Source organism: Dermacentor andersoni, chromosome 3 (assembly GCF_023375885.2).
Source record: "Dermacentor andersoni chromosome 3, qqDerAnde1_hic_scaffold, whole genome shotgun sequence".
NCBI lineage: Eukaryota > Metazoa > Arthropoda > Arachnida > Ixodida > Ixodidae > Dermacentor > Dermacentor andersoni.
In genome coordinates this window covers 23631348-23643591 of record NC_092816.1, presented here as the reverse complement: position 1 = coordinate 23643591, position 12244 = coordinate 23631348, and the positions used below count along the sequence as shown (strand labels likewise).

Below are 12244 nucleotides of genomic sequence, written 5' to 3'. Positions count from 1 at the left end.
ATGGCTTTGATGCTTTTGCAGCCAAATGCAACCCTCCATGCGCGGCTTACGCATGCGCGTCGATACTTGACAGCACGACGAAGGCGGCGCGAGTGCCCCTTCGTTGTCCTTAGTTGACGTTCAAATGCGCATATTCCAACTTAGGCGCATGAAAAATTAAATGCACTTCCATGCTAACCCCAACTGAGCCCACGATGGAACCATTCTCATGCATAACTTTAGGGCTCATAAAGAACACTGCGAATACTGTTAAGGCGGAAGCTATTACGCGTGCTGCGGGGACCATAAAGCAATGATCAGTGTGGCACAATAATATAATCGTACCGGAGCGATAAAATAGTGCAATCGCAAAAAGCGGTAACAGCCAGACTGTATCAAAGAACGCTTTGTAGTATAACTTCCTCTTTCGCAAGAACAGAGCTTGTTCTTTAGCAACAAAAACAATTAGAATGCTCTTTACACAAAGGAATGCAACAAAAAGACTTAGGACTCCTTTTTTTTCTTTTGCTAAGATAAATGACAGCCAGTTCATTTTTTTTTCAGTTTGTCACTCTATAGCTTTGCAAAGAATGCCTCCGATGCATGCAGAGCGCTCGCACATGTTCGAAGGTTCGATCTATAGGCTCATCATTGAACGGGCCTGCGCGGCCCCGGCCCACGGATTCAAGTCCGAGCTCGACCCACGTCCGAACGTTTCAGGCCTGGGCTTTCGGGCCAGCCCGGGCCCGTGCAGTGTTCTAGTAGGAACATCCCTTGATTTGCAAAACTTAACGAGGTGTGGGCATCCCCCTTCATATCAGTAATCGCCCTTCCTATTCAGCATATACTCGATCATCATCGCCGGTGTCATTTTAAGCCATTAATTACTCGAGGTGACTTACCAGTTTCTGTGCATCACTTTCGTTTCATAGCACGAAGTACTTGCTTTATATGTAAGCTTGCATGGTCAAAACCACCACCTCGACCTGTAAGTGCGTGCGGCCACATGAGTCACCGGCTGCGTGTACCTGCGTTCGTTCTCCTAGACAACGTGACGTGCTACGACCGGTTCCGCATCCTGTTGAACAGCGCCTTTCGGTGTTGCCAGGACGTTTGCCGAGTTCAATTCAGTTATGAGAGCTTACAAGCGATTCAAATCCCATTGATAACTGCTCACAGAGAACATGTTGCTCGATGTTGGGAATGTTTTGCTGTATGTGAGCTTGCCATGACTGCGTTTCATTGTAACATCCGATGAAACCATGTTGTAAAAGCAATGCGCTTGATTTTCTCACTTAAGTAATCGCACACAGGCTGTTCAGCATGGTGAGCGAAATTCGCCATTGATCAATGCTAGTAGCGCGAAGTCCAGTTGTTGAGGCCCAGACCATGATGTCTAGTTAAATGGGCACTGCGTCGAGGTTCTGAAGTTGCATAACATCATATTAAGGCTTCCGCGAAATGACAGCTTTCGTCTGAACATGCTGCAGAAAAAAGAACTAGAAACTTATGCTGGCTTTGGCATGATTTTATTCCACGAAGTGTACAATGACGCAATGACTTGAGCCTACGTATGAAAGTTATCTATAAAATGTTTTGTCTTAACAAAACTTTTTTTTTCGAAGGCTTGAGCAAAGTATGTTCAAGTCCGAAAACATTCATGCTTTATTCTGAACCTTGAGCTGCCTTTCTTTGGCTAAAACGCTCGACAGGAATTGCAACATGAGCCTAGATGATAGTTCATCTACGTGATTTCAATCACCCATTTCAGTCTGGCACTATACTGTGACAACTGTGCAAACTTTCGTTATTGCCTGCTACTCCATTTTTCACAGTGCCATATTCTCAAAAATCGTGTACCCTATATTGTGTATTTTCGTCACTGAACTCGTACGCTACGATTTCCCGTAGGAAACCCTCGTCGAGACACATGACGTCTTTGGTAGGAAAGTGCAGAGATGATTGATGACGATTGAAAATTGTTTTGCGGCAAAGCTAAACTATGGTACGTAATTTAGAGAGTATGTTGCAAGCAATGGTTTCACTCAATGGGGTTTATCGTGTACTCAAACGATATTAAATTTGTCCTCCATCTTGCATGCATTTTCCATCTTTAGCGCTGCTCGCCCGGTACTATCAGGTCAGGAATGGGCTGCGCGTATCAGCGTGACTTAGCGTTCTTGACAGGGAAGTTGTGAACGCTGAATGTCAAAAAAAGGAAATGCACGCAAGATAGATGACCATTATTGTTTGAGAATGACATACGTCCCGAAGGGTGTACACGTTTTAGAGTGTAAAAGCAAAGGCGGTACTGGTCACTCTTTTTGATGTCATATATCGCATCTCCATTTCCAAGGGTCCTTATGATCTCATGCCCCATATGGAGCAAAAGGCGGTACTGGTCACTCTTTTTGATGTCATATATCGCAGCTCCATTTCCAAGGGTCCTTATGATCTCATGCCCCATATGGAGTACGTTCACTCCTGTTGGGCACAATATGAGTAAGCTTATTTCGTCCAGGGTTTACTATCACTCCTGTAAATGAAGCTAAATATAAAGCTGGTGGTTCCTCCCGCTTAGAGGAATTGGCAGCTCAGCAGAGCACTCCATTGTGATAAGAATGCGCGGAAACCGAGCATACTTTTTATCGAATAAAGTGTATCCATCGTTGAATATGCTTAAGGAGTATGTGGGCGCTTGTTCTCAAAATACATAGCCGGTTTAATGCCATAATGATGCTGAAGCTACGACCGTGGTTTAACAGCTTGCTGGGATCACTTTGATTGCAACCGCTACGTTACATGCGTCGACGTGAAGAACTGTGTAACGTTATAAATATATTTAGTGTGACGTTACGCTATGTTTAAAGCACAAAATAAGGTTGACGGTGAAAGCTTTTAGTAAAATGTTTAGAGGACGTGAGTCATTCGGGCCTTTCAATGCCATATTGCGACAGCCGTGGCATGCATGACGACAGCGGACATTCGTGACACGCGTGCTCATCGCTTGAAAACAGCGATGACATGAAAGCTCCTGGGTGATATTACGGGTCTCGAAGTTCACTGATGTTCATTGATCAGTGTTTTGGATTGAAAGGGGGTGTCTCGGATTTCATCTAGTATGCGAGTTTCTGAACCATGAGTTTTCAAGAATGCTGTGAACAAGATGTTTCTAATCGTTATCGGAATATAATGTCTGTACCTTCTATGTAGAAGGGTAGAACCTTTCACCATCACACTTGTAAAAATACAGTGCACGTTAACCCTCGTTTAGAGATCAGTATCATGAGTACGTAAATTTTCAACGGCAAGTAAGCGCTTGCTTCTACAAGTGACACCTCCAGCTATAGCTTACTAACCAGGCCCGAGTACATCTGCAGATGTCCGCGAACAAATACCCGAAGATCGCAGCAGAGCATTACACTCTTCGTACACAATATAACTCTCTCCATTCAGGTACTTGAAAATATTGTTCTCAAAGCGCTACTAGGACGCGCTTGCCGAAATCGAAACGTTGACTGGACTTGTCGAGATTGTGGAGTTTCCCATCTCAGCCCAAGCTGGGAAGCTGGAAAGACCGAATGTCCACTCGCCCAAAGTGTTGATGGCAACCATTTCGATGATTATGCAGGCGATGTTCATCACAATTCCCGCCTTTACCTGGAAGGCACAGACAAAAAAAAAGTAGAAAAATACACAGTTGTCATGTTTGTTCCGGGGAATGACGCATCATTGATAGCCTCGCCTAAAGCACTCGTGGAACCTGAATATGTGTGTGCAGCCCAGCCAGATTTGTTTCTTGGTAGTTACGGTACAAAATATTAAGAAAGCTCTATATCAGGTTGACCGAATATGCAAATTTGCCATGTTCGTAAGAACTATCCGTAATTGACTGTATAACTCCGCCAAAACACTTTTGCTGTCTGCATTAGCTGTTCCTGCTAAGCCATATGAACCGCTCTGCTCTGTGGATACATGCGGTCCAAAGTCTGTTTGGGCAACATAAGGATGTAATAGATTATGTGGTAAGTGAAACAATATGTGCACATGAAATGAGCAACAAATGGCAAACGCTCCTTGGTATGTTCCTGACGATGTGAAAACTGAGACTGTTTGTGTTCTCTTCTGTTTGAGTACATATATGAGGGCAACTTTGGCTGAGGCAAAGTTAAAAAGGATCCCGTAACGCGTACCGCTGACGCGGTTGTTTCTCTGTTTCGAGTCGGCCGCATCGAATTGCGAGAAGATTTAATATCTTACAGAAGTGACCGCAATGCAGCACGTGTAAAGCTCGCAATATTTAGCCGTTCAAGGGTAATCAAGCCGCTCCATTTTCACCTTTTCAACTTTACAATTCGTCATATTATGCGTTGCTGGAAAATAATAAAGGAGTGCAGACTTGGCCCGTGAACCTGCTTTCAATTCTACTCTCTTAGACAAAGTTACACCCTTTGGGGTGTATATTTGCCACACAACAATAATCGTCATCTGCCTTGCTTGCGTTTCCTTTCTTGAAAATTTCGCGCCCGCTACTTTCCTCTCTGGAATGCTATGTCATGCTGATAACGCGCATGCCGTTCGTTACTGGGAAGTACCGGGCTCGCAGCGTTAAAGAAAGGAAATGCGGACAAGACAGATGACGATTATTGTTGTGTGGCAAGATATGACCCAAAGGGTGTAATTTTGTTCTAGAGTGTATGTAAGAAAAGCTGCTATTGATGACTTTCATCCTAAAAAATTAGCTCTCTGTATCCTGACACAAACGTTTTGACAAAAAGCATTGAAGAGCTGCTCCAAGTTGCCCCCATAACCGGAGTAGCCGATATTAGAATTGACATTAAACGGAAAGAATGGAGCTGGGAAGGCCACGTAATGCATAGGGCATATAATTGGCAGTCAATTAGAGTTGCAGGATGACTTCCAAGGAAAGAAAGGCATAATCCAGGAAGGCAGATAATTAGATGGTGTGATGAAATGAGGAAATTTGCAGGCGCAACATTTAATCAGCAAGGCAAGGGTAATAAGAGATTACTGGGAGAAGTTCGTCCTGCAGTGTACATAAATATACGATGATGGTGATCATTGAAGAGCTCAAATGCTGTAAAAGGCCAACAGCAATGTTGCAGGAACCCATTAACGTCACGCGTTCTTCACTCTCGCCGTGCCCTAAGCCTCTCGAAGCCCACTTTGGTGCAGAAATATTCCTACAGGTGCGGTCTTTCTAACATAAGCGTGATATGAAATGTCAACGTAGAGATTTACAGGTTATTTCCGGAACGCAGCAAACGCACGGCGCTAAAGAGGGTAAGAGACTGGACGTCGTGTCTTATCGCACGTAATGTGCAGAACAACTCACCATGTCCTTCAGCTTCATGTTTCCGTGCTCGTAAACCATGGCGTTTGGAGGCGTAGCCACGGGCAACATAAAAGCAAATGACGCTGATATTGTCACAGGGATCATGAGGAAGAACGGATGAATCCTCAGGGCCTGGGCCTAGAAAGCAAACGCAATAAAGTTTAGGCAGCGCCTTTAGACACGACAGAGTGTCCCTGGTCATTGCTTTGGTCGTCCAAGCAGAAGAAAATGGCATTACTACACGCGCTCTCCTTCTGTGTTTTCGTATGGCAACGTCACGTCAACAGTATAAATTTCTGCCATGTACACTGGTGATGTAACGAAGCATAACGGTATTTTTGACCACATCTAGTCACGTAGCTCTTTCACTAAGGAGCAACTGTTTTCGCGAAGATAGAGAGAGAGAGAAAGGATGCATAGATAGGCAAGGAGGTTAACCAGAGGTAGTTACGGTTGGATACCCTGCACGGGGGGAAGGAGAAGGGGCATAAAAAGAGAAAGAGAGTGGAAGGGAAAAGAGAGATAGAGAGACGAGCACAAACAAACCGCGTACGCTATAGAGCGGTAAGAGGCGGCGTTCTTTAAGTCTATCGTGAAGGCCCGTAGACCACAGGAACCTTAGTAACGCGAGTAACGCCCTCAGTGCGGATGTTCTTTGGGAGCACTGACCTAAAGCATAAAATGTAATTTAATATAGTCATACAACCTCAGACACATTCTCAGATGCGGTAATATACATGAGGCCCAAGTGCAGACTCACGAGGTAACTAGTGATGGGTAGGAGAACACTGGCAGTTGCCGTGTTGCTTGCGATTTCGGTGACTGTGGTGGTGAAAATGCAGAGAACAGCCACTAGCAACACCGGATGGAGCACATCCAGTCTGGTCAGGTACTGGCCCAACATCCGGGACAGCCCGGATTTCTGAAAAAAACAACAACAATTGCGGCCTCACCAAGTCACTCTCAGAACCACTTATGAACGGCCTTCGCAGTTGGATTAAATCATTTATGGATGCCAACCAGTCACAAAACAACACTGTTTATGTTTGAATCAATTGAGTTACCTCGTGCAAGCGATAATCCATCGAAGCATAGCACTAAACTAGATGGAAGAGGAGAAGAGGGAGAAGTGAGGAGTAATAAGCTTGAAGGCAAGGTAATTAATCATCAGGGAGCCTCCAACTAGCAATCCTGCACTGTGAAAAAGATAAGAAAAGAAATAAAACAAGATGGAGGGGTGCATAACAGACACACCGGCGAAACACATCGGCAGCCAAAAAGAAATGTAAATTTACTTTCCACTTATAAATCAAGCGTACTGCTTCTTATAGGTTTAAGCAATGGTATTTATTTAGTAACTTATATAGTCACGTCCGGCACTACTGGGCACAGACTCTGTTAGGCGTTAGTCCCTTGCTCAATAGAAAATGAATCACACTTCATTGCTCGTACACCGTGGACGTGTGAAGCACAACCGCCACCTTCAACAACTGACAGCAGCGCCGTGCCGCGGAGCTACCGGCAGATAAGGCCGGGTCGGTCCAAGAAAGGTTCACTGCTGGGAATAGATATGTTGAATTCGCATTTACAGCCGTAATTTGGCTAAAAAAAATAGGGGCCGCGACTTTCTGGTTCGCCCTCGTATGTTCTCTGCAAGATATTATTGAAGCCATAGGCCGCTGTACGAGCGACCCTCTCCACACATCTACGGCACTAGTATATGTTTTGGGGTGTTGGGTGGTGCCTCCGAAGATAAAACGTTTAAATATAGCGCAATGAGCTTTCCCGACGAACGCGAACCTGGCTTCTCAGGGCTAGGGCCATAGCACAAAGCAGCGCGTTAGGCTCCTTAGCACAGATCACTCTCGTGAGTGCTTGAGTCGGGGCAGATCGAGTTCAATACAAACCGAGAGTTATCCCCCGTCACTTTCAAGCACCCTTGATTTTTATCCTGCTATAATAACGAATGCATCGCTTTTTCATAGTACTTGAAAATTTACCGGCCCACGCGCAGAGGCATGCCACCAAAGAGCTACACAGGACCCCGGGAGTACGAGGAAATCGGCCTGTACACCCAAGACGGAAACGCAATCCCCAAAGTAAACAAGATCAAAATCCTCGGAATGATCATTGAGGCCAACGGAGCTAACGGTGAAACCGTGAGGAAGATCGAAGGCAAAGTCATCAGTGCCACGAGACTCATAAAGAGAATAACCAATAGACACGCGGGCATGAAGGAAGACAACGTCATTCGACTGATCCACTCATTCGTTGTCAGCCACATCGCCTATGTAGCCGCCTACCACAACTGGTACGTCGCGGAAAAGAACAAGATTAACCCGCTCTTAAGGAAAACGTACAAGATAGCCCTGGGCCTACCGGAATCGACGAGCACCGAGCTCCTGACTCAGCTGGGCATATACAACACCATAGAAGAAATAGCCGAAGCACAACGCATCTCGCAGCTCGAACGCCTGTCGACCACCACGACGGGAAGACACATTATGAACACGCTCGGCATAACGTACCACAACCAGCACGGCCAGAAAATGCAAATCCCCAACAAAATCAGAGAGACCATTACGGTGGCAACCATCCCAAGAAACGTGCACTCCGATTACAACCGAGGTAGAAGAAAGGCAAGAGCCGAGGCTCTGCTCCGTTCATTCGGCAGGGAGAGAAACGCGCGCTTTGTCGACGCAGCCGAATATGCGAACGGCCAAACATACGCCGCCGTAGTCATAGACGCAGAGTCAAAAATCAGAACCATATGCAGTGTATACACCAAACACTCGGAAATAGCGGATGAAGTAGCGATTGCGCTGGCCCTCACAGAACAGGAATGCGAAGTCGTACTAAGTGACTCGCAAACGGCAGTAAAGAATTATGCCAAAGGTCGAATTTCCAAGGAAGCCCTGTCCATTCTGGCCAAAGCGGGCAGATCCAAAACCGCGAGCTCGAGGATCATATGGTTCCCCGCGCACGTCACCACGGAAGGCGACGCGTTCCCGAACCTAAACGAGACGGCGCACCGGACGGCGCGAGACATGACCCGCCGCGCCGAACAGGGCAACGCCTCTCGCACGATAGCGAACGCTTCTCGAGCAGAACGGGACAGGCTCACCAGATACAACGACATCACCAGTGCATATTTGAACGCCAGAAGGATATACCCACCGCCGAGTGCCAAATTGAACAGGAGGCAGGCCGTCGCCTGGCGACAACTCCAGACAAACACGTTCCCTAATCCATTCCGTCTCAAACGTATCTTCCCAGATAAGCATCAGGACGACACGTGCAAATTGTGCCAGGAAGGACCAGCAACACTCAAACACATGCTGTGGGAGTGCAATGTAGTTATAGGAGGGATGGCAGTTACTCCGGAGACCCTGTCGTCGAGGTGGGCCGCCGCTCTGCGCAGCTCAGACCTCGGAATCCAGATGTGGGCAGTCCAGCAAGCCCGTGAGGCGGCGTTGAGGCAGGGCCTTGACGTTCCTCCGTGGGAGACCTGAGCCCGGGTCGCGTTAAACCTTGCCGGACGTACAAGGAAGTTGTATCCATCCATCCATTGAAAATTTCGATGCAGAGTAACTTCTAGGAAAAACCGAACGGCACGTGCGACTAGTGTACGTTAACGACGTCTCCAATTAAAGCAATGCAAGTCTGACACGTGAACATTGCTTACCGTTGATGCCTCTGCCATTGAGAAACTGCCTCCCATGAGCAGAAGGACGCCCCAAGGAATTTTTCTCTGCACCACGTTCCACTCGAGCAGAGCCGGTCCCTGAGGCTCAGCGATCGGCCTCGCCGGTACCAGGAACAGCAGGCTCACCAGAAGCATGGCCGGTGTGGCGTCCTTGATTTTCCTGCACTTCGACACGATGCACTGTGAATTGCCGCGCTCGCGTTGGAGCAATACCAACATACAGTGCATACTGCATTCTTAAAGCAAGTTGGGGTGAACATAAAACTTGACATCAAGACTCGTTGACCACGTCTAGTGCATCTTTTAAAGCTCTATTCAATGTCGCGAGGTGCTCTTCCAGAAAACATTACGCCATAAATATTTTCGAAAATGCCTATAGGGGAATACACGACCAGCAAGGACATAAGACAATAAATTTTTTTTTCTTCAAAGCATCCAAGGCCATCCATGGGTCGTTTAAAGTCGTGTTCATGGAGAAAAAGAACAATTAGTGGCGGTAACGGCGAAGAAAGCTACGAAATGCAGGATTCAATAGATGCACTAAGCAAGTTTATAAGTTTACTCAATTGACATCGATATTGGCTTTAACAGTGACATTCTGGAATGTTTTCAACCTTACTAAAACGAAACAGGAGTTTTGTATTTTTGTGTTTTATCTATATAACGGGGGGAATCTGCAAAAAGAACAATGGCCGATCTCCTAGCTCGCTTCCCTATGGTGTTTATTCCATTTGCTGTGTCAAAGCGATTCGCTTCGCAAAAGGAGCACAAAAGCTCGAAAACTCACTTGCCAAGTGCGAAGAAAGAGGACCAGCCGGTGACGACGTACGGGTCCCGAAAGAACCACAACAGCACAGTGACGACGAAGATGAACAGTACAGCGCCTTCGTGGAACCTTTATAGAACAGTTGTGGTTAGTAATTGTTCACAAACGTTACCAAATTTGAACGGTTCCAAACAACCAGGCACGAATTTAAGGCTAAGCGCGTGATCACTACTGAGGTAGTGCTTCTAAGCTGCCGCTACAGATAGACGAAACCATTTAGGCAACAGTAGAAATGTTCATTCCGTAGGCAGCTATTAGATGTATCCCGGTCACACGACCTATGCTATAGTTGAGCGCTGCACTGTCACATCACACTTTGATCACATAGTAACCATGTGCACGCTGCTGTTTATGATAAAATAACAATAATAACCGTGTTGTAGTTGGTTTGGCAACATGCGACAACTGAAAGGGGTAACACTTAGACAACGCTCACCTGATCTACCGCTTCACAACGACACCTTCAGTTCTGTGGTTGGTTTTTGTATCGACAAAAGGGGAGGGGGGTGGAGGCTAAAGATCAGACCTTATTCTCGGTATTTGTTGATTAATTTTAGTGCGAGCTGAGCACAGCAAACGTTTTACGCCCTATTGAATTTGTGTTCACTTTTTCAAGTGAACAGGAACATACAGGTTAAGCATACTTACGATAAAGCTCCGAGCTCATTGTAGCGCTTTCTGATAGCGATCCGAACTGATTCTGGGTTCAGATGATTGCCACGTAATCTGAAACGATCAAACTGGGCTATTACATTAGCACACTGGATAAATAATGCGATATAGTTTTTGGAAAACGCTGTCGAATGAAATGCTGCTTTAGTTGAATGGTATTCAAGAATGAGAAATAAACAGCAAGCTAGTAATTATCATGGTGACAGACCGGCAAACTGAGCGCCTAAGTTTGTTTCTTCTTTCATGTGTGAGAGAGGTAATCAATTTTACTGCTAACCTGACAAAATTACAGTATTACACAGCATGAGCATGACACGACTGAACGAGCAATACATACACAATTCATGCGGCATCCATCAACAAGAATATGCACTTTGGCGCCCGACCAACGAGAAAGAAAATGTTACAGCGTTGGTGCTGCAAGCTTCCATTTTTCAAGTTTGTTGCCACGTAAGTGAAGTGCTGTGTAATACATATAAAAGGGGGGACTAAATTCTTACCTAGCTTAAAAAAAATCAGACGTAACTCGTTGCGTGTGGGTTGGCACCATTGAATGTCAACAAGCCGAGAAAATAATTTTTTCATTAAATTGTCTTGCATTTGCGACCAAGCACATATTTAATGGTATTTCTTGTTTTGTAAATGAAAACGAATGTGGGAGACGCGTTGCCGCTGTTTGGAGCCGTACTATTCATGGCGCGTGCGCTGGTTTCGATATAATGCTTAAGAGAAGGTTTTAGCTCGGGCCCAACTCCGATGCCGCCTTTTCGGATACGTGTAAATTGCAGAAACGCTTTTCTGAGATAACCATTGGGCCGACTTTGATAACATTTGTTCCATTTGAAAGATATAGTAAAGTTCTAGTGATGACTGGAAGCGCAATATTGATTTAAAACTTCAATTTGTCAAAAAGCAATTTTCAAAAATTGGTAAGTTTAATGTAAATAGAAGCACGAAGTTTACAGTTTTGTAGCTCTGCACCCATAAATATATCACAATTCTGTAAACTGCATCCGCTAGAGCAGTCAAAGCGCAGAAATTTAATATATCAACTTATATCATAAGTGCATTTGTTTCGTTGTTTAAAAGGGATTTGCAAAACTCCTACTCAAATATTATTGGTCTACTTGAGAGCAATGTATAAGATATTAATTTGGTCCGCTTTAAATGCGCCATTAGATTCAATTTATAGAATCTTCTTTCATTGCAGAGTTGAAGAGTTGTAAACTTGATATTTTCAATTTCTGAAAACCCGATTTCCAACAATTTTATAAAAAATGACAGCCTAAATAAATAACTCGCTTCAAGGAGTAACTACATCTTTATTTTTATATTAAATGCAACAAACTTCATCAAATTTGGTGCAGTGGATGACGAGAAAAGCGATTTTTCCTTTTTCACTTGCGAGTATTTATATAGGAAACCCCGAGCTAAAGTTTCGGACACTTGATGCTTGCATTAAGTGTCCCTTTAAACCTGACCTAGTGCTGTCCACCATTGGTACGTATGCAGTGAACACCGACCTTTTCGGAACAAGCTGGAAATACAGGTAGAGCCAGGCGAAGGTCACGCACACAATCATGGTTGGCACGTTGTATATCATCCAGGTTGCGAAGCTCAAGGAGCTGGACTTAGGGTACAACCTGCAGTACAATGTATAACGCTATCCATTATTACACAGCATCGCTGTACTGCCAACACCTGC

At 45.2% G+C, this 12244-nt stretch overlaps 1 protein-coding gene across 1 annotated transcript in view; it reads right to left on the bottom strand.

Annotated features, from left to right (window-relative positions):
• Positions 1-1486: 1486 nt before the first annotated feature.
• The window catches only part of LOC126520758 (uncharacterized), an 87771-nt gene continuing 77013 nt past the window's right edge, over positions 1487-12244 (bottom strand). Inside the window, exons 20-26 of the mRNA XM_072286699.1 lie at positions 12063-12182; positions 10516-10593; positions 9829-9936; positions 9021-9201; positions 6096-6257; positions 5336-5473; positions 1487-3639 (exon numbers count right to left, since the gene is read on the bottom strand). Of these exons, the coding sequence (XP_072142800.1) occupies positions 3466-3639; positions 5336-5473; positions 6096-6257; positions 9021-9201; positions 9829-9936; positions 10516-10593; positions 12063-12182 (961 nt within the window). The 3' untranslated portion in view covers positions 1487-3465. The remainder of the gene's footprint in view (positions 3640-5335; positions 5474-6095; positions 6258-9020; positions 9202-9828; positions 9937-10515; positions 10594-12062; positions 12183-12244) is intronic.